This window comes from Chelmon rostratus, chromosome 3, assembly GCF_017976325.1.
Source record: "Chelmon rostratus isolate fCheRos1 chromosome 3, fCheRos1.pri, whole genome shotgun sequence".
Lineage (NCBI taxonomy): Eukaryota > Metazoa > Chordata > Actinopteri > Chaetodontiformes > Chaetodontidae > Chelmon > Chelmon rostratus.
This window is the reverse complement of record NC_055660.1, coordinates 11662062-11685435: the sequence shown is the minus strand read 5'-3', so window position 1 is coordinate 11685435 and position 23374 is coordinate 11662062. Positions and strand designations below refer to the sequence as shown.

General features: G+C 42.4%; 1 protein-coding gene across 1 annotated transcript in view; it reads right to left on the bottom strand.

Annotated features, from left to right (window-relative positions):
* slit1b (slit homolog 1b (Drosophila)) overlaps nt 1-23374 on the bottom strand; it is a 61222-nt gene that overhangs the window by 32324 nt on the left and 5524 nt on the right. The window contains exons 2-4 of the mRNA XM_041963809.1: nt 15098-15169; nt 13852-13923; nt 13664-13735 (exon numbers count right to left, since the gene is read on the bottom strand). Coding sequence (XP_041819743.1) covers nt 13664-13735; nt 13852-13923; nt 15098-15169 — 216 coding nt within the window. The remainder of the gene's footprint in view (nt 1-13663; nt 13736-13851; nt 13924-15097; nt 15170-23374) is intronic.

Here is a 23374-nt window from a genome sequence, read left to right as displayed (position 1 = left end):
GCTTTTCAGAGCTGCTTTCAAAGCTTCAGTTTTTGAATCAGCAATTTAATGTAACAACAACATACAGCAGCTTTGAAAAAAAGTACAAGATGTGACGCTAACTGTGATGGTTTACACGTCTAAAGCTAGTTTCAAGTGTCAGAAAGTGGTTCATACAGGCGGCTTTTCCCTTGGTGAACTGGTCAGAGGAGGAGGATGTGACAGCATAAATAAACACGTATATAGACATAATTTTATTTCATCTTTTAAAGACAGAATTGCAGGATATCCAAAATACAAACTTCCCTTGTGGTAAACACAGCCGACTCCTTTGGCAGGAGGGAGAATAAATGTGTGTGTTTGTGGCGGAGCAGAGAGCACAGTGGGCAGCATTGATTCATCTAAACAAAATCAAAGACTAGTCCGCAAAATGATAAATGTTCACACATAAAAATTAGCTGGCGTAAACAATATAAGCAGTGCATTTGGCTGACAGTCAAATGGTTGTCACCATTTCAGTAGGAAGTCGAAACAGCGGCATTGCACATCACAATGACTGCCTTCGTCTTTAGCAGCATTTCCCTATTCCCATTTTCCTCCTTTCCTTTCTTCTCTGATATTTTTTCACTGAGTGTTTTGTTAAATATTTCTGCAGATGTTTGTGAAAGCGGCTCCTTCTGTGGGTGCTCGGGCACACATGGGGGATTTTGAGCACCTACAGGGAAATCAAACTGTCAGCCGACAATATCGGGATAATTGGGCATGGCAGAATATAGGCCAAGCAGAGCGTTAACTGTAAGCCTGTGTCCATATTAAACCTTCTTGCTGTCCAGGCAGTCCTCTTACGGTTTGACGACTCTGAGACCTCAAACAATGATATAAAACACAACATCATTTTATCACCTTCTAATCTGCTGCCATCTGACCCATTAATAACAACAATAGAGGCGGATGCAAACAGTGTACAACTAGATACCAATGCATGGGCACCTCATAGGTAATAATACATTTAGAGCCTATGAAGACAGTGGAATTTTAGTAGAATACTTCATAATAAACATCTATGGGAAGGGCATCAGTAAAAAGGTATTTTACATGTGGTGTATAGCTAAAACATGCAACATCACCAGGATTTTCCTTGAAGTATAAGCTAAGTAAATTTCCTGTAGTTTCCCTTCTGCAGTCCAAAGTAAAACTGAAATATGGTAAAGCAAAAACAATGTGGGGGAAAAAAAGACGATATGACAAAGAAACATACACAAACAGGTGATTAGGTGCCACTTTCCCAATGCAAGATAAAAAGAAGGCGAAGCTGCAAACCTTGGTAGCTCTGATGGATTTCTGGATTTCAACAAGGCTGTTTTCATCAAGGCTCGTACATACACCATATATATAACGACTAATTATTAATGAATAATCAATAACAGTATGATATAGAATGAAAAACATAGTGTATTTAAATATGAGTGTATAAATATTAATGTATACTTTTAATCTATACTCTATAAATACTTTACATGCCTCCACATTGACAGCATACATGTATAAGACAGCTCTTCATGTACACACACACACACACACACACACACACACACACACGTACGCACGCACGCACGCACGCACGCACGCACGCACGCACGCACGCACACGCGAACACTCAGACACACACACACACACAACAATATTAAAGATGCTTTCCCATCAGGTTGTCAAGGTATCTGTTGCCAGGACATCAGTTGGCTGGATATGATGTTTACTGGAGGGAAACACAGACTGGTCACAGCTGGACGTGTGTGTGTGTGTGTGTGTGTGTGTGGGGGCAGTAGGTAGTCGCATAATATTTGCTCTCTCTCCTGCTATCTCCTCTATTCATTTTCTGATCCGTTCTATCATCTGTTGTGTCCCTGTCCTCTCTCCCCTCTTGTCCTTCTTCCCTCCTCTTCATCCTCTCATTGTTCCACCGTCTCCTCTGTCGTTTCAATATCCTCCTCCCTCCACCCCTCCCTCCCTGCTCGCAGCGGAGGGTGAGAAAGGTAAACTTTCCCACTAGAACTCTGCTTGTCTCCTACTCGTCACCTCTCCGTCCTCTCCGGGTCAAACACGGGTTAGTTTCAGTCAAACTCACTGGCCACAGAGGCAACCCAGCTGTGATGGTCATCTCCCTTCATGAACAAAATTGCTGTTGTTCTGATCAGACAGGCAGCAACAGACAGAAATGTCCCAGCGCGACTCAGAGTGTCTTCTGGGTTGCTTATTAGAAGGCAGTTGGATTCACAAGATCGTGCGAGATTCCATCTTGCCAAGATTCAAGTTATGCTTGTGGCAGAACCACAGTGATTTTGACCAATCAGCATCCTATGAGGAACTACTAATTCATTCACAACAATGGCAGCTCCTTAAAGAGGTTATCAGTGAAAGCATCAGTGATCTCAGAAATGGAGACTATTTCTTTATTGAGAGAAGAGTAAAGAAGAACTGAAGGCCTTTTCTGGATGGAAAAAATGTTGTTGCACTTCTCCTTACTGGCCTCAACAAGAGTCCCACTACAGCAAATGGTTCGCTGATCTGCTTGGCTGAAGTAAGCCTGTGAAAGACGGTGATAGACAGATAGCTCATCCAATCACCTGCCAAGTATTTTCTGGAAGTGCCTGCCCTTTTCCAAGCTCTTTCAAAGGACAAGTTTGTCAGGTTATTGAGTTACAGCCCTGTTTACGACTGCCTATGGTTCCTGGGCAGATTTAATTGCTATCCAATATCAAAAAAGCCAAATCCATTGCAAATTAACTAAGACGATCCAGAAATGTATTACAGTCTGCTCAAACCAACCCAAAAGGTCTCTGCCGGGTGTTTACTGCTGGTTACACCGAAAATACACCGAAACCTCCTGTCTCGTACAGTATACAACAGCAGGAAGACATATACATTCATACAGAAGTAACAATGAGCTATTATAAAGTTTATCTGATCCATGAACAGTGCAACATTAGTGTTTTGATTTCCCCATGTTAAAGCATTCATTTGAAAAGTGCATTATAAACTATAAAAAAGTTTATTACTGTCATTATTATTCAATTAACTGTTTGTGTGAGTGAGAGCGCATGAAGACACATAAAATTTGTTACTGACGCAACTAAAATGATCAATCAATCCACATAAAACAAATTTTCTTTGTCATTGATTGTAAAATTCAGCGTTTCCACTATGAGTCACATTAATTTAGTCATGACAAGCAACCAACTCAGGTTTAAGTTCCACATTAATCTCTGGCCTCATGCCACCTTCCATGAAAATGATTGCAAAGAGCTCCAGTTCTACATATGCAGACTTCAAATTTGGGAAAAAGCAAGAACTTGTATTGGATCAAACTTTTTAGTAAGAATTGCTGTCAGGAAAGAAAAAGTTGGATCAGTACAGGCTAACACAGTCAGTCGGCTTGTATATACAGCATGTATGTGTGTATGTGGATGAGTGTTTTTGACGCTGTATTAATTTGCATCTGCAACAAAAACTATGACAGTAATACCGGTATAGTTATTACATATATTGTGTGTCTAGAGGGGAAAAAAACAGCACACCAGTGAGAACACTCTACGCCAGGGCTGCCCAAAGTGGGGCCCACAGGCCAAAGTTGGCCTGAGGTATAAGGTATACAATATAGTAGTATATAGGAGGACCTAATTAGGATCCTAATTATTAATCATTTTTCATAATCTGAAGTCAGCCAATTTAGTATTAATACAATACCGTAGGTGTTTGCTTTTTGCCCGTGGTCCACCATTAACTTTCTCTCTCTCTCTCACTCACACTCATACTCACACTCACACACACACACACACACACAAACTGTCTTGTGTGACCTTGCTCCTGGCAGGTCAGCAGACAGAATCAGAAGCAGAAGCAACAACATGGTTAATATTTTATTGTCCCAGTCTGGTTCCCTCCTCAACCCGACACACACAAACACACACAGTGAAAACAACTTGAATAAGTTATCATCTACACAACCGAAACATACTGAGAGACATTCGGAGGAGGAAAGAAAAGTGATGAGAGAGGGAGGGAGAGAAAAAGTAAAGAAAACAGAGAGAAGAGCGAAGACAAAATAAAGTGAAGGGGAGAGAGAAACAAAAGTTGAAACCAGATGTGGAGCACAAAAAAGAATAAATAACTAGACTGATGCAGCATCAGGATGCAGACAACTGTGGTCAACCAGAAAACCACTGCGAGAGAGGACAACCCTGAAACCTGCGAGTGACACACAGACACGCACGCACAGACGCACAGACACAGACACGCACGCACACACAAAGGTAAGCACACACACATGGTTTACGTTTTAAAACGCCAAATATGAGACATTCACAGACCTTTGACTGCTACAAGTGAAAGAACCAAGTCAAGGTAAAGAACCCTGTATATTAAAGGACTACTCAAACAAAAATGGATCTTTTGAGGCTTGAATTTTCATCCCCTTCAGCTTGAAAGGTGACTCTGGAAAGAAAAAAGAAACTTCTCCACAGTTGATCTGTAAATTCAGTACAGAGTGAAGGGAAATCTTCATGCCTTCATGAATCAATCTTCAAAAAAAAATTGAGAATACTGTGTTTCTAATTTTCTGGCAATTTCCTGTTTCAACATGACAATGACCAGGAGAACAGCACCAGGTTCATAATGAAATGGTTTTCCCAGTTTGGTGTGGAAGAACTGGGATGAACTGGAATGCAGATGGATGAAAAGAAACCTTCAATCTTTTCAGAGCAAGAAAACAGTGAGAAATGAACATGGAAAGATTTGTGATGGAGTGTTTCATTAATGAGTGTCTGTTATGCTTCCTGCACGAAAGAGATTATTATGATTACTGGAGCAAGCAGATAGAGAATATAAAATATGATGTCAAATAATTTATTGATTCCTTCCTAACTTGAAAACTATAAAGAGTGTGAGTTTAAGCGGGAAAGTTGAAAAGCTGGAAGAACAGCAGATGTCAAATCAAAAGGAAAATAAAAAGAGCTGCTGAGACAAAATCTTGCTTTACTTCTGAAGCCCACAAACATTCATTTTTCTCATCTCCCCTCTGTCTCTGTGTCAGCCACAGAGCTGCTCACAGACAAAACACACACACACAAACACACACACATGCTAAATATTAGCCTCACACAACAACCAGAGGAACATGACTGCCTCTTAATTCAACACAATCCAAGCGTATTACGCCACAAACACGCTACCACACACACACTTTATAGTGTAAGCGTGACAAACTTCCATGTTGCTATTAGTGGACACAATGGAGTACACTGGGTAAACGAACTTTACCCACAGCCGCTGAACTGAGAAGGATCATGACCTGATGGCACGAAGGAGGGTGTAACCATAGCAACAGGCCAAACTCCGCCACCTTGGGGGGTAACTACATGTTAATATTGCCCTCTTGACCTTTTTTTGATTTCTCTCTCTCACTTCAGCTTCATTCTGGCTTTAAAATAAAGAAGTGTAAGTGTGCAATGATAAAAAGGCACTTCACTCATACATACAGAGAAGTCTCCATTAAATTGCCGTAGTTATGCTCAATAAAGGCCGGAATTTTCCAAAACTAGCACAGTACACACAGACCTTTAAATTCAAAGCAAGAATCTGAAATACAAGAGAGGGTGAAGGCACACCTGATGGAAAGAGAAAGCTATGAGAGATTATTCAGCTGCAGAATCATTTCAAGATCTACTTTGTGATGTTGGGAGCCCAGTTTTAATGTGATGGTGGAGGTTCGCATGAAAAGGGCCTGACCAATTACAGACAGCCACACTGCACGTCACTGACAGGAAACATTAAAACAAGAACTCTGCTCAGTCAAAGCACAGCTCTTCTGAAGTTCTGGAATTACTGTGTGTGTGTGTGTGTGTGACCATAGGATTTGTTTAAAAAGAGAAAAGAGGACATTCTTTATACATTCCTCCTCTTCATCTTTCATTTCTTCCTTCTCTTGTATTTTCTCCTCATTATTCTCTCCTTTCTCTTTTTAACTCCCTTTCTCTTTATCACCTCTGTCCTTTCTATTCCTTCTCCTCATTTGCCGTGTTTTCATCGAGGCGCTTTTATGCAAAAGCTTGACGGAAACGTAAAATTCAAACAAACTTCCTAAATTTTGCAAGTTTTTACGCTCTGTTGACGTGGTCTTTGCGTTCATTGAAACAGTGTTAATGCACTAAACAGGAGGTGGAAGTTCTGACGTAGTGAACAAAGCTCACATGACTGATCACCTGTTTCTGCTTGAAGACACAAAGAAGAAGAAGAAGCTGTTTCTGCTGTTACTGTCTACCCGCATTTCACTGCAACGCTCTTCATCTTCATAATCTTCATCTCCGGACAGTGTGAATCATGGCCGATACCAGCTGACATGAAAGAACAACTACAACTTGCCCAAACAACACAAATTCCCGCAGACCTCTCTTCATTTTTCTCTCAGGTGGCTAAGGCAACTCATGTCGTTTCCGGTTTTCAACACTCTTCTTCTTCTACTCAGCTATGCGTAACGTAGCTTATACTCTTAACTCCTGACAAAACTACTCTGCCTAATTTATTTGCTGCAAACCAGTTCATGGAAATGCACCTCCTAATGTTTTTTCTTCTTTTTCTTCTTCTTCTTCTTCCATCAACTTTGTCTCTCCTGCCCTCCATCAAGACATCAGCCTTTGCTCCATCTTTTTCTACTTGCTTCTTTCCTTCCGTGCTTCATTTCCCTCCCTCCCTCCACCCACAGGGGAGCAGAGTGCTCAGTTGAAAAAACCCACTAGTGAATTAGGGAAAGGTGATGAGGGGGGGGGGGGGGGGGGGGGGGATGACAAGGAGGAGGAGAAAGAAAAGGAAGAGGAGGAGGTAAAGGGGGAAGAAAGCCGAGCAGGAGAGAGAGAAAGAGAGAATGAAAATGAAACAACAAAGACAGATATGTGAGAGCTGAATGTGATCGTCCGCTGCCTCTCTAATATTTGTCTTAGTGCCAATCTAAGATTAGTGATTGGCTGTTTGAACAGTCCTGAGTGTGTTTTTTTCCCATCATGCTTTTCCCTCTGCTCTCGCCGTGTCAGCTTTACTTTGGACGGGCATGACAGGAGAAATCACGGTTGCTGACCTAACCTCTCTCACACACACACACACACACACACACACACACACACACACACACACACACACACACACTCGGAGCTAAAGGAAAACAGCTAAGGAGGTTTTGGTAAAGGGAGTGATGGTGTCTGTCCTCGCCACAGATCCTGTTATCCAGTTTGAAGCTGTTACCACAAACAGCAGGGAGCGTCCCACGGTCCCAGCTTTAAGAAAACTACAGTTCTGGGAAAATCCTACTCCTGTGTGTTTTGCAATGACGGACTTCAGCCCTGCAGATAATGTAAATATAGAAATGCATGCATGTGCAAATGGACTGAACACACACAGGCATGTCTGCTGTCGGACAGACACTTTGCAGCCACAGCCCCTCTTACTGTGGGTTTTTAACGTTAAGTTTTAGCATGGGAAGCACTATTAAGTATAAAGCAAACCTATAATGCCATAATATGGAGTTCCTTGTGGCTGAGTAGTTGCAGCACACGCCACTTAACCACAGTGTCTTTGGTTCAATTCCTGCCTGGGACTTTTGTTGCATGTCATACTCCCATCTCTCCCCCGACATCTCCTGTCTGCCTCTTGTTTTGGTTTCATGGCACATTTACTGTATGTGAACTTTCATCAGCCTTGTTTCCAGCTGCACCAGAGAACTGTGTTCAACAAACCAGCTCTGATAGATGCATTGTACACTTCCTGCCCAGCATCAAGTGATTTCAAGCAGCTCGGAGTGTATGTATGCAGTTATATGAGTGAAAACTGGGTGAACTCAAAAATTATTTAAAAAATCATTTGCACCACTGTAAATGACTCTGAGTTCTGACACTCAATAATGATTCATAAAGTAATAAAAACTAAAACTTCCTGTTACACTACAGCTCTACAGCACAGAGGAACACAACCTGATATATGTCATGAAAAAAAAGACCTGCAAAGTAAGAAAGACTAAAGGTAAGTAGACTAAAAATGCACAACATGAAAATAGTGCAGGTTGTGATGCAGGGTGCATGTCAATTTCAATTATATAGCCAAAGTGCTATATGGGGGGCTTTAAAATGAGAGTATAAATGCATCTTTTTATCTGTATGAGAATAATATGCTATCTGATACCTGATATCTTTATTTTAAAGTTATACAGACTCACATTACCATTATAATAGTAACTGTGGTGGATATTTTTCCATTAAATGAACTAATTTAAACATTCAAATTAGTGTCTGTGCTTCAGTTTTATTCATGCTTATTTCCTCTTCAGGTACAACCAGAACATGCATGAAAACGTCAAGAAAATGCAGGCAGTCACACGCAGATTGTAAAAATCCACGTACATCCAATTATCTTAGACACTTGGAAAAACTGCATGAATGCAAAATTATCACACAGGCAAACAGAAAATTAATTGATGCATGTGTAGGCACATACTTTCTCTCACTCTAGTAGACACACTTATAAATAATTAGATCAGCCAATCACACACAAAAACACAACTCACACTATTGCTGTACAGATGCAAATCTGTGTAATTGGTACACAGACACACACAGAAAAACAGACAATTATTCTGTACAAATGCAAATACAAGCAATTATCACACACACATGCACACCCACACACACACACACATCACTCTAGTGTGCTCTTTCTCTCTCTGTGAATTCGTCGGGTAAACAGCAAGGTCACATTCGGTTAGCCTCTAAACAGCCGCAGCCTGGCAGCTGCCATCCCCACCTCTGTCAGCTTCACACTGTTAATTATGCGCCCTCAGATGCCAATCAAATGCGCTAATGAGGACAACTCTGCCTTTCTGCCTAACGAGAGAAACTCTCCAAGTGTCTGAGGGGAAAGTTACTGTAGCCGCAAGGACACACACGAGAGGACACATTAAATCATGCACACACCCGTTCAGATTTTCTTTTTGCTCTCGACTGCTTTCATTTCACTTTTTTTTGCACCTTATTCACTTCAACTCAGCCTCATGTCAGAAAGGTGTGGACGGAGGGGATTTCAGAACAAACACTTCTGATGGAGCACACTAGCCCCTTAACTTGATTTCTTCATGGGAATAATCTCATACAGACCCGCATACTTGCTTTTCACCAAAATATGGTACACTGTGACCATTGATTGTTTAATTCCACACAAGCAACAAACAGCTAGCCATGCAAGCTAAAACAGTAGTTGTGTATTTGGCCATCATTTTGTAGAAACTAAATGTTTAGAACATGTTGAGCATATCGATGGACAACACATGCATGGAATATAAAAATGGTTGAACACGTTTCTGTGGACAATGGACACAGAGAAAACAAGTCACAACCGTAATCTATTGTAACTGACACTAAAATCAACCAACCAGAGCTGTTCTTTCGATGGAAAAAACATTTCACATCTCTCAAGCCGACACGGTGCAATTTATGATACTCGAAAGCAACACTGATGTGAAAACATGAACACTGTCTGAGCTCTAACCAAATTTTCTTACAGATCTTTTTAAATCTGTAAATGTTAACGGTACACCCTTTCCTGCCTTTTCTGGTGTATGACATCGCGCACGTGCTCATGTGTTTGCATGACATACAAAGTAAAGGGCAACCTCCTCATAAAAGCATTGCTGCACAGCTCAACTAGTGGTCAAAAACTCCACATGGCACCTTTAAGCAACCTCAAACAGGATCACATTCAGATTTGGGCAGACATGTTTTTTTAGGGTTATGCACATTTTTTCCAGCTTTTGTTTACTCTTCATAATGCCCAGAATTGACAGGAAGTAGTACTTGTTTACCAACTGGTTTGTCTTATGGAGTGAATTCCATCAATCCACGGTCAAAAGTGCACCTGCTAAAGCTCTGTTTCGACTGGCTAAGCACACAGTTCAGCTCCAGGTGAAGGTCAGTATATGTGTGTGAGAGACATCTAGATAGACTCTCATAATTCCTTGGTTCCCCTGGGGTAAAGGGAGGTGCTGGGAGGGGGCACCCTGGTACACACACACACACACACACACACACACACACACACACACACACACACACACACACACACACACATTCAGGCAGCCTCTGGGTATCATCAAAACGCACAAAGGACTGTTAGTGGGTGTGGAGCAAACCCTTCACACAACCAGACAGAACCAACAAAAGACTGGAGAGAGAGAGAGAGAGAGAGAGAGAGAGAGAGAGAGAGAGGGAGAGAGAGAGAGAGAGAGAGAGAGAGAGAGAGAGGGAGCGAGATGAGACACAATCAAGAAAAAGAATGAAGGAATGGGATGAAGAAACCAGACAGAGTAACAGATGAAAAACCGCTAAAGAGTGTGGATATGGGAGGAAGAGGAAGACAAGCAAACAGGAAATTAAGCTAAGACTAAGGAGAAAGCTGTGACCATGTGATCCTGGTGATTAATCTGACTGCAGCAAGCTTCCTAACACTGAGCAGGTGTTGACATGACAACTTCCACTAACAGTGAAAAACCTGAAATTTAACATGAAATCAGGAACTCGCTGCACCATTTTGTGAAATCCAAACCTAAATGTGTTTCTAGTACCACTCATGAAGCTAATATAGCGGTGAGGGTGCAGATTGCCAGGGTTTGGTTAGTCCGTTCTGGGCTACTCTACAAACATGGTGGACTCTGAGGAAGAGGATCCTCTCGCTGTAGATGTAAAGAGCTCAATCTAAGGCAACAGAAACACAACAAGCCACATTTTCAGGTTGTACACTAAAAAAATATACTTTATTATATTCAGTTTCTGCCAACAGATCTCTGTAAATCTTACTCTCTGGACCTGTAAAATATGATCATACTGTGCTCGTCCAATGATAAACTTGACTACCTCCATCAAAAGCTTACAGAGGAGGAGTCAATTTGTTGTAATCAGCTTTAAATAAACTGGAGTTGCATTGGGTTAATCTGGGCTCGAGTCCATTCAGGTCCCATTTCCTAAGGGTCCATTCAGACTTGAGTTTGCTTGTGTTGAGGTTCCCAATATCCAAAATGATATGAATTATATGAACACTCACAAGCACAGATAAGATCCTTCTTACTGTAAACTGTGATGAAGCTTCTTGCACCAGGAAACACAACAACTTTGACGCTTTGCTCGTACTTCAATGCAGACGCCAGCGTGGACTTGCATGTGTTTTTATACACACTACCATCAGGGGTCTGAGATGAGCCGCACACAAGCGCAGTAGAAAAGAAGATGAAGAAAGGCAATTTTGTTTATTGTATTTGGCTGAGAACCAACCACAGGGAATACAGTGCAGTACTATTGCGTGCAGAATGTGTGGTCACACATTTAGGGCGGTGCATGGACATTTGCACAGGGGTCCATGTGGACCTTGGTAGACATGGGCAGATAATGAAATAGGAGACCCTGAAGTAGACTCAGAAGAGGCTGGAGAGATTACATATCTCACCTCAGAATCCCCCAGGAGGAGCAGGAAGACGTTGCTGGAGAGAGGGTGCCTGGACTACCTTACTTAGCCTGCGGCCCCCGTGATCTGTCCCCAGATCAGCAGCAGAGAATGGAGGGATGGTTGGATGGATAAAATCTGGGTGAAAATCAGTTTGCTTTTTAAAAAAATCTGTAATATCAAAGAGGGACGATGGAAAGCATGTGAGGGACGGATATGTGAAGTGAGTGTGCGTGTGTGAGCGTGTCTGAGCATGTGTGTGTGTGTGAGCGTGTGTGTGTACTTCTGAGGGACACGGGCCTTTATAGAGTCCATCAACACAGCAGGAGGAAAAGAAATTACTCCTGCTGGAGTAAGTGCTAATGGCTCTGCACTATGTGTGCGGCTTTGTGTGTGTGTGTGTGTGTGTGTGTGTGTGTGTGTGTGTGTGTGTGTGCGCTGATTGATCGAACATGCCAAGTCCATCTCGGCATTCCCTGATGGGAGCCAGAGTGTGAAATTGCCAAAAAGGCAAATGGCAAATAATCAGGACAGATACACACATCCAGAACCAACACACACACTCTTTTACCATTTATCACTCTCATACTTTATCTCCCTTTCTCCCGCACTCACGCACGCACGCGCGCGCGCACACACACACACACACACACACACACACACACACACACACACACACACACACACACACACACACACACACACACACACCTTCCTTCTGTAATTAGTTGTACTTCTCATGGTTGCTAACCACTTTACTACCCACTTATCCACTTCTAAGAGGAAAAGCGAGAGTGTCTCACATTTTCTGTCAGCCACTAAATCCATCACACACACACACACACATCATCACACATCACATCGCTGTGAGAAATGGATCAATCATTGAGAAAAGTTAATTAAAGAGGTCTGTTGTGTTTGCTTTTCTTTCTCGCTCTCCAGCAGTGTTTGTATGTGTGTATCCAGGCGTCTCCAGGCAGTAGCACATAGCTTCCCCATCCAACACTACAACACACATTCATAACAAAGGCTTCAGAGCGGTGTGTGTGTGACACATTTAGCCGCATAGTAACCGAGTCCAAGCTTCCTGTGTGTATGTGTGTGTGTGTGTGTGTGGGTGCGTGTGCTCAGTTGTCAAATTAAAGCTCGACTATGCCTCCTGTTCCTGCGGGACGCTGTAAGTGATTTGTGGCGCTTCTGCTGTCCGAAGGGAGACTATTTGCAGTGTTTTCTAGGTGAGAAAAATGGGTCAATATTTGATCCAGAAACTAGCGAGCACACAGCCTGAAGCAGCAGGAAATGTCTCTGTTACTCTTCTGTATATGTGATGGTTTATTTACTTTACTTATTTACTCAGTGATTCAAAATATCTATGGAGCATGATATATAAAATGCTCATTTTAGTGGGTTTAGGTTTGAGGACAAATCAAATCAAATATATCCCTTTTTCCTCACAAAGAAAATCCATTTGGTCCGAGGTGCAAACAAAACAAAGAAACAGTACAAACATATACACCTACAGTAACTAACTCATTCTCCCTAATAAAAACACCCCCCTCCAATCCACTCACACAACAAACATACACATGAGATTCATCACACTTTGTGGGGCATCTTATAGAACTTCTAAATCCTAAATCCTAAACAGCTTGTGCACAAAAAGCAGAGCAAGAGATGAAAATGGTGTATGGAGAGACAAGTAAGCAACAAGGACTGTAAACTCTACGTGAACTTCAGCTTAGCTGTGGTTCTACACTGAAATATGGATAATGACATAGTACTCTCTCAGTCAAAGCACGCTGCACTATTCTTCAATTTATTGTCATCTTTTTAAAAAAAGAAAAAAAGATTCTTTCTTCTCCTTGTTTGACTTGTAAAAATCAAACTTTTAAAATTATTTCAATGACATCGACATGAAGCGACTTGATCAGAAGTCACCCCTTAACACCACACACACCACTGATTTTATGTGCCAGCTATCAATGACAACTGGGCCACGCCGTGGACTCGTGATGCCCAAACATAACCATAATCTGTTCAACAATCACAGTGTGTGTCTGCACCTTAAAAAAGTACTGCAGGAGGTACGAGAGAGGGAGCAGAGGTAGAATCGAGGAGAGTAAAGAACAGAGAGTGTGCAGAGCTTCTGGAGACTCACAGTCGAGACAGAGCTTCATTCTTCTGAAACAGCAGCTCAGGAAGTTGGCTGAGACGGTTCTTGTTGAGACGACTGGATGGACAAAAACAAAAACGCGCTGCATTAAAAAAAGGTTTCAGCTCGGAGGAAATGCCACCTTCGTTCTAAATGCATGTATGTAGTGTATGTGTGAAAGGGTGCGCTCTCACAGTCTCTCCAGCTCCTTCAGTTCATCAAAAGCTCCTCTCTCCACGTTACTGATCTGGTTCTCCATCAGATGACTGCAATAAAAAAAAGAACATTAAGCATAAATGCATGCTGGAACACATCACTCTCGATTCAGAGACATATTACGGTCTTCAAGCAGCACAAACAGTGAAGCAGTAAATGTATAGTTGCAACAATATCTCTTGCTTTATTTTCTTACAATAAAAAAAACTTTTTAATGAACGTTTTGGCAGTACTTCACATCAAAACCTTTATTCAAGCATACATTGTTTATGCTCAGTAAAATATCAGGATATATTAGCAGCGGTGCACTTAATTAAACCAGTTATGGCAGGAGGGTGGCATCAGTTTTCCATTCCATTTTCCATCTTATAAGCACACTGCATGAACTCTGACACTCTGCACACAAAATAGTTAAACTGAGGCTTTGCACAAACCAAAATGAAAGACAGACTGTAGCATCATTCACCCTCTCATTAATCATACTGAAAAAACAAAGCACGTTATTTCTCCCACGGTTGCTGCTGGTATCTGTTCATTTGATAAATACACTCCACAGACTTCCACATCGTAAACCACTGGTGTAACACTCAATCCCCTCCTGACAGCAACGAGCCCCGGGCTCCCAGCAGGCTGCTAATCTGTTTTGAGCAGGCCTCCGGAGATGTCATTAGTTCCTGGCATGTCATCCCATTCACACCTCATGTCCATCACTGACACTCAGCACGGCCCCAGTCCTCAGGTTAACACAGGAAATCACCATCGGTGCAGCCTCTCCCAGAGGGCACCGTGTTTCCAGGTCAAAAGGCCACAGATAAACCCCTCCCTGTTGTAAATTTGACTGACACTGACACCAAACAAGCACCTCAGGGTGGCTCATGTGTCACTGCTGAGCTGATGCATCGTTCTGTTTCCTCCGGCTTTTGATGCTACCACAGCCATGATTCCCACATTCTTACGAGACCTAAAACTAGCAAAGAAAAGTGGGAAAGAATCTTTGCTGAATGCATATAAGCTCTTATCCTGTCAGCAACGAGCCTGACAGATGTGACAAGTTATGCTGCTCTTCATGTTCCAGAGAGGCGTCTGTATATATTTTGAACTGAAAAACAGCAACATAACACTGGTAATGAGAGATTTAAAAGATGCTGCACTAATGTAAAGTTGATGCAGAGCTCAGCTGTAAACGTGCACGAAGCTGATAGAGTAAATGTGGCCGTGACTTACAGGACTCTGAGATGTTTGAGACCAGAGAAGTCTGTCTTGCTGATGACTGTCAGGTTGTTTCCATTCAGATCCCTGAAAAACAAACAAGACAACAGCCAATTAGCAAACAGGAAGTAAACTGCGGATAGGAGTCCAATAGTTAATTACATCTGAGAGGTGCGCAAGATAACATGAAAGAGAGAAAAGACTGACGTGTACATATTTATTTTTTTATTTATTTTATTTATTTTATTCACTCTAGTAATCCCAAACTGGGAAATTAGTCTCTGCATTTCACCCATCGCTGATTTACTGAAACACACACATGCACATGCAACATGCAGTGAGACACACAGGAGCAGTGGGCTGCCGCATCAGGCGCCCGGGGAGCATATTGGGGGGTTAAGTGCCTTGCTCAAGGGCACATCAGCCGGCTAATGGAGGGGGGGAGAGAATACTCCCCGTATATAAATAATAATATAAAGACACACATACACAGAAAAGAAGATACAGTTTTTAAAAGTTGCTACAATAAACTGTACAGAGCTAGCTAGTGTCCTACACTGGCTACACTGCAGCAGGACTGTAACAAACCTGTTAACTACAGGTTTTTACCCTCATAGAATGCATGAATTCTGCATGAAATGTGCATATGTTACATAAAACTGCATTTTTTAAGATTAGCTTTGTCTAAACCTGTTAGTTATAGCTATAAACTCTTCACGCTCGTCAAATCATCAGAACATGCCTCTGTCAGAACGAGCGTTCCGCCCAGCTTGTTCATGGGGCCAATGATGGTGGAGGTTGAGACAAAACAATGTCCTCTTCTATCACAGATGTGCTCTGTAAGCTTTATGTATCTACTGTACAGTTTACCAGTTTCTTGTGTGCAGTTTGTTAATTTGTCCTGATTAGTGTCACAAAGGCAGCAGATTAAACTCAAGTTCTGCTAGTTTTATTCGCTGTAAAAAGAAACAATACAACCTTCAAAGTCAGGTTCTTCCACTTTTAACTCCCCCCTAAAAAAGCTAGATATTTCCTCGAGGACTCTTTCTATGAATTCACACTGTAAAAACATCTCCATAGTGTACAGCACATCGCTTCTGCTCTTTTAAGTCATTTTCACTCAGTTGCAGAAAATCTTTTCAGTGGGAGTTCACTTTGAGGACATTTTTTTTTTTTTACTGTAAATCCGCTAACGTCAGCTTAAAGTTACCAGAAAACTAAGAGACTGTTTCTCCCAGACGTCTGTTCTAGATTCCCACAAGATGAAACAGCTACTGTTTGACAGGAGTATCGAGTTGCTCCTCAACTCATGCTGACATACTTCAATCACTTTTTCAAATGCTCTCTGCAAAGGTTCATAATACTGTTGCACTCGCTCCAAGTCACTGAAGGCAGAGGCTGCAGACAAACGACTGAGTTTTCCAGTCATTTTGTATACACACTGTAAGTATAAGCTGTTGCGAGTGTGTTATGTGATGTTGTACTTAGGCAGGCACTCTATCCAGCACAGTCATAGAGGCTGCTCCTAGAGGGAGGGGTTTAACCCTATGACCTCATTGTCTACTTTGATGGACGGCCGCGAAGAAAGAGACGGGGTGATGTCACTCTTCCCACGAGGCTTTGTGGAAGGAGAGGTAAACTGAACCCTGTGCTCGTACCTGTATGTGTGTGTGTGTGTGTGTGTGTGGAGTGTCATGTTCCTGTACTACTGTAAAGGGTGGAGCAGAGTGTGACCTTGTGCTGTCCTGCATAAAAGAGAGAGAGTGGATGTTGTGGTTTGGGTGTGTGAACTGGATCTACACTTCACTAATGGAAATGCAGAGAAAACACCGAGCAAAGCAGAAAAAGAGAAAAAGACACGTCCATAAGAGAAAATTAAAGCTCTGCACAAAAAAGAGCTTTAATTTTCCATTTGTTCCCAGTGTAGTTTCTCTTATATCAAGTGTAGTGTCAACTATAGTTACCTAAAGTTATTATTCATTCAAATGTACCCTAATACATTGAAAGAGTTTTTGGTTGCTACAGTCACTCCTGATGTAAGTGATGGAGGACACACAAAGTCTCCTTTGTGTGCAAAAATGGATTCTTAAGTCTGGCTGAAGATAACTTGAGGCTTCAGCAGTCTGACTTAAATAAATCAAACGGTAAACTTCCAGTTAGATTCTTTTTACTGCAAAATTCCCCCTTTTGGTTTCCCCAGCGTGTCCTCACACGGCTGCTGCAGAGCAATCGTAACACAAGAGGGAATTTAGTGCGAAATGGAACTTTGGAGAATCCCTGCTTGATTTGACCAACTCAGACGGTGTGTGACAAGAGTGTGTCTGCACACTTTGTGTGTACATGTAGGAATAAAAAGTATATCAACAAGGACTGATGAGGTCCTCCTTGAGAACTGATTTTGTTAGGGGTGCAAGTAAAAATCATTTTCATTATCAATGAATTTCTAAGGATTTTCAGGAGTAATTGATCATCATTTTGTTTTGAAGGGTTGAAAACAATGATAGCTCATCATAACTTCCAAGAGTTCAAGAGCGACAGGGTCCACTAGTTCGTATTCAAAGCTTGCCGCCATTGTTGTTGCTGCTCAGGGTCTGCTGCTGATCCACCCTGATGAACTCTCCCACCATTAAGGGGCTTCACTGTATTTTGAAGATGATTGGTTTTCAGTTTTTGAACAGTTTTCAGCAGGATTAGAGAGTAGAGAGTAGTATAACCACAGGAATTCACAGATGCACAAAACTAAGTTCTCCTTTTCTTCTCTACGGTGAAATTTGTGCATGTTTCTGCCTCCTGTCTGTGATGGCTTGTCAATGCACGTTATCCAGGCCAGCATATCTAGCCAAAGTGTTCAATATGAACTTTGGACAAAAAAGACCTTGCAGAAAGGCATGGCAATTTGTGTTAATTTAGCTGCTGCAGCTGCTCCAGAAAACCACACTCTCCATTAAGTAATTGCCTTGTTCTGTGCAACATCACACAAGCTGGTGAGGCAGATTGCTGCACCAGAGTCAAGATGATGCAGGAGGAGGTCGTTCTGAGGGGCTGGGAGGGAAAGCAGAAGCCGGGGATTGGCTGGGATGGAGGGAGGGAAGGATGGCTGGAGACGGGTCGTGGCGGGGGGTCCAGAATCACTCGCTGGATGTGTGTGAAATTACCCAGACAGTAAGACAGCACAGGCAAAACAAGCATCAGGAGGGAGAGAGATGTACGGCGAGTGATGACCACATTGTCCCGCACTATAAAAGCATGCATGGAAGCTGAGAAACACACCGAGTTTCAAAATCAGCCGCTCATTGCAAGGTGCTCCTGAGATTCGTCTTGTTGTACGAGGAGAAGGAAAGAGACACGAGAGAAGAGAGGGACACAAATGCAGCCCTGATGAGGCGTGGTTAATTGAGTTTTGTGCAGCATGGCGGGGTCAGGGGTCAGCCGAGCGACAGACTCCCCTCGAGTGGCGACTCTGCCAAACAATGGCTCATTAAAGCAGAACGCGTCTCACACACACACACATAGAAGCGCAGCCTCAGTGGGCAGTGAGGCAGTTGATCCGCTCAGCTCTGCTCTTCACTGCTAGATCTGACATGGAGGGAGAACAGGAGGGGGGGGGGCGACGGAGGACGATGATGAGATACGTGGTGTGTGCAGAGAGAAAAAACAAAGATAAAAGACACACAGAGAGTAGAAGCACTGATCCTGAAGTAGAGCTCAAATCTCAACAGGATACTGTGTGAGTGAGTCCATAGAGTCAGGTTTCAAAAACTGCCAAGCGCCAAAAGATGGCAATAAACGCCTGGTCTAATTCAAAGTCTTGTTTACTTGCTAAACATTCTCTGATTTAAATCCTTGCTTATGTTAAGACAGCATTCAGTGGATGTCTTGATGAAGTTTTGTATATGTTTCTAAATGAAAAAAGAAAAATGTAGCTGTAGAAAAAAATGTTTATTGTCCTCAAACTACCGTATATTGCTTTGATATGAGTTCCAAAACATAGGCGTTACATTGGCACTAGTTTTGGAACATTTTTAAAACTCTATCGCTCGACCCTGGAGAGAGCGCACAGGGAGTGAACATGTGAATAAATACTATTCGGAGCCTTCAGTGCAGCAGGCCCCTGTGCAGACAGAGCCAGACCAGTTACAAGTCATAGAAAGTTTAATAAGCTGTCAGCCCTTCTTTCAAGAGCTCAGTTTATACGCAGCAGTGTACAGTTGCGAGCCTCGTCCCATCTTTTGGTTGTATACACGGAACATATAATAGTACAATATCCAAACTTGAATAGAATGGTAACATCAAAGATACTACAGAGGAAATAGGATCTCTACAAAGTGGTTAAATATAATGATGTATTTGACATCATTATATTTAACCACTTTTCAGCACAAAATATCGGCCATCAGCTGCTTCCATACATATCTGCCTTGAAAAAAAAAAATCATTCGAAAAGCTCACACACGAGCACACAGTGTAGCCGGATACATCTGAGCGCGCATGCAGCCAATCGATGCAAATGGATCAACCTGCTTAGCAATTGAGCATCTGTGCAGGACCAGTGAGGTATCAAGATACACACACAAGCATTAACAGAATCCTCCTTCCCACACATCCATGGTCTCTGAAGAGAGAGACAAACGGCAACAATTCTCAGTCTCAACGGGACTGAACGAACAACAAAGAAACCCAACACTTTCCTGCTCCATCACCGATTTACTATCCTGGCACCCAGTTCAATCCTAAACATAGCACGGTGGAACTATGGTGGAAAAGACAATTAATTTCCACATAAAACAGCGTGTTTGTTCTGTTGAGGTGACCACTGTCTGGCTACAGCGGGTGGACCAACAAGAAGGTTGTTTAATGAACAGAGTTCAGAAATTGAAAATAAATCAAATTCATGTGCTTGTTTTGCTCCAACGATGGATTTCGTCTGTTTGGCATCAGTTTGTTTTATTATTTCTGGTCAGCATGAGTTTTAACCACAGAGGACCAGATGTGAACAACCATCTTCCTATATAATGATGCACAGTTGCACTGAAGTAAAGCTCCTAGAACCAAGTTTAAAGGCTTATCAGATGGCACACCGCACAATGATTTATACTCACAGGCAGGATTTCACAACTCTGGAAAGTTATCATGGCGGCAACTTATTCACCTCTCATCTAAACAATCACGAGGTTCAGCTTTTATTGCTGGACGGCTCTGCATTGCTTAACAGCAGTCCCCTGCATTGTCACCCCAGCAGACTGGCTCCAATCAAATGAATGAGAGAGCTGTGTTTCCTCACACGGGTCTGTCAGAACACAGCCTGAAACTCAGTGTGGTGGTTTAACCTGCAGCTTTTCTAACCTCGCTGTAGGTAGGGTGCTGTAGTTTGGCAGGTGCAGAGCTGGTCTGACAATGACAGACAAATCTACAGCTGCTAAAGTTCAGTGAGTGAGTTTGGGAGTTACAACCCAGTTCTGTGAGTCACATGTAAAAACCCTGTTTCCATAGTGGGTTTGGATTACATTCAGCCTGGACAAACCACACTATAGCTGTAGTGGAGCTGGACTGATCCACGATCCTAATCACGTTGTCAGGATCTTAGCGAAAACCAGCATTAAAATTAAAAAGTATTCTGACCAAGACAAACAAAGTAAGGGACAGAAATCTATAAATACCATGGTAACTACTCCAAACACTTGCCACTAATCATTTTTAATACATATTCGGAACAATTCTGTGCAGCCCCTTGTGTGGTTTCTTTCTTTGTTTGGTCATATGAGAACAGAGCGATCTGTACAAGATGTTACTGAGCAGGAGGTTTCTCAGACCTTTCCAACCAGGCCTCCTTCATTTGGACCCAGATCTGACCATGACCAATATCCCCCTCACATACTTGGTGAAAGAACCAGAGTGTGGCAGCAAATATTCTGCTGCTCTGAACAAACTCATTTCCTGACCAGGGAAGAAAAATAATGTTTCCAAGCAGCTTTTATCAATAAATAAAAACTGAAATATACTGTGTGAAATATTACCAAGTCAACAAAAGACAGCACTGCAGATGTAAAAGCAGCCTTAGTTTCCACCATCACCCCCTTCCACCTCCTCCTCCTCCTCCCCTCAACAACACTGCTTTCATATTATCATCTTTCCCTCTTTCACCTCCATCCTCACCAGTTCTCCTCCCTCATGTTCACCTCCCCACATCCTCCTCTTCCTCTGACAGCCTCAAACAACTCTTCCTCCTCCTCCTGCTCTCTCTCTTCATCCCATATTTCTCCCCAGATACCCCCCCTCCACACACACACTCACACAGGTCTTAATGACACTTCATTAGCGGCATCTTTCCCACTGAGGGCCTGCAGGGGAAATGGCAAGATGATTATAAGAGATGGACAGTGAAAGAAGGAGGGAGAAGCTGAGATGGCAGGCGTTGGTAATGAAACTGAGAAACTGTGTGTGTGTGTGTGTGTGTGTGTGTGTGTGTGTGTGTGTGTGTGCGTGTGGTTGGCGTCCAAGTGTGCATGTGGCACCTCAGTTTCCCACTCTCTGCCCACTGGGTCAGGCACTAACGTTAATCCTCCTCACACTCAATTAGTTGCCTCACTGGCAGCTACACATGATGTCGCACACGCACGCACCCATGCACGCACGTAGCTTGATTAATATTTTTCTCAATGAGTCATGGCCAGTTTATATAATGATGCATCCAGGAGCAGAAATAAACAGTCTGAGGGCGCAGTGTGTGACTGACTGCTGTGCATTTCAGTTGTTTATGTTCGAGTTGTGAGTATCCAGAACTCTGCACAGACGCCACACTACACACACACGCACACACACACACAAAGATGAAACATCAGAGTCGGACACAGACCTCGACCTGCACTTTCTCACACTCTCTCCTGGACCCACAAACACAAGTTGCCACAGTTCAGGTTTGTTCAAAGATTTCCTCTTCCTGGTTTTGTGTTGGGTTTGTTTTGGGTCAGGATATGAGAGGATGGTTTTTCTAAAATCATGCTAGTCTGTAGAATCAAACTTGGAATTGTTTTTAGATGCCTACAGTCTTTTAAATGCAATATTTGTTTACTGATGATTAATGGACATACATGTTTATTTAATGTCAAACTGCATGTTGAGGGTCTAACTCAGCCTGTTTACATGAAACTTTTACTTTATTTCTCCTAGTTGTGACTTTTTAATCCAACACAGCATTCAAATGAGTGTTGACCTTCACTTACTGTTCAGGGAGAAAAAAACGAGCATAAGTTCAAATTTTTATGGCCCTGCTCTCGTCTACTTTCTAACTACTACTGCTACTCTAGAACCCCAACCATAGTACAAAATCCTGCAGATAATCCAGTTAAAGTACTGCAAATACTGTTTAATAACTGTAAGTATATACTAAGCTGGAATAAAAATGATATAGTTTTTGTATATCAACACAAAAGAGAAGATGAGTTGTGTTTTTAGAAATTATTTTTGCAGTGCATCCACTAAACTGATTTTTAACATATTTTGAGGGACCACGAGAGACCAGCAGTACTCAATTTCTGGAATATTTTTACCAAGCTGTCCTTTTCGAATGTGGCCCACAGTAGTTTACCATAAATGTTGGTTAAGAGTGTCGTCTTAGAGCAGGAAATAACAACTTTTGAATGAGTGGGAACATGCGGTCTGGGTAAAAAACAATTTAAATTGATCTCTTCTTTGCAAAAGAAATCCCAAAACATAATCCTTAAGTCTAATGTTAACACTCTGGATGGCTAATTGACAAAAACCCCCAGGCATCTTTTTCTCTAACTTCAGAGTGTGTACTCACACATGAACACATTCACAGATATCCTCTCTCTCTCTCTCTCTCTCTTTCTTATACACTTTCCTCTTTTCTCGGCTATAATAACCATGCTCATCAGGGCCCATAGGGGCATCCGTTTTTCAGCGTTGCCATGACAATTCAACAAGGAGGGGGTGGTTAGTTTAACTGGTGCAGTCACCTTGATAAATGACCCTCTTATTGCCGCCTGTCTCCCAGGGAATACTGTACACACACACACACACAGACACACACACAGCACTGACTCTCTCTCTGCCAGTGGCTAGCTGTCCAGCTGACACACACACTCAGATCACTTTACATGCTAATTGGGCAACAAGCCCTTTAACAAATAGCTGTTTAATGAGTTCCTCGTCTCCACTGCAGGGCAGGGCCTGTCTGAGTCTGGAGGATGGTAGACTAGAGATCTGGGAGGAGGAAACAAAGGTTAAAAGGTCACACTGGCTATGTTTACATCCACAGAGTGAATGGTTATT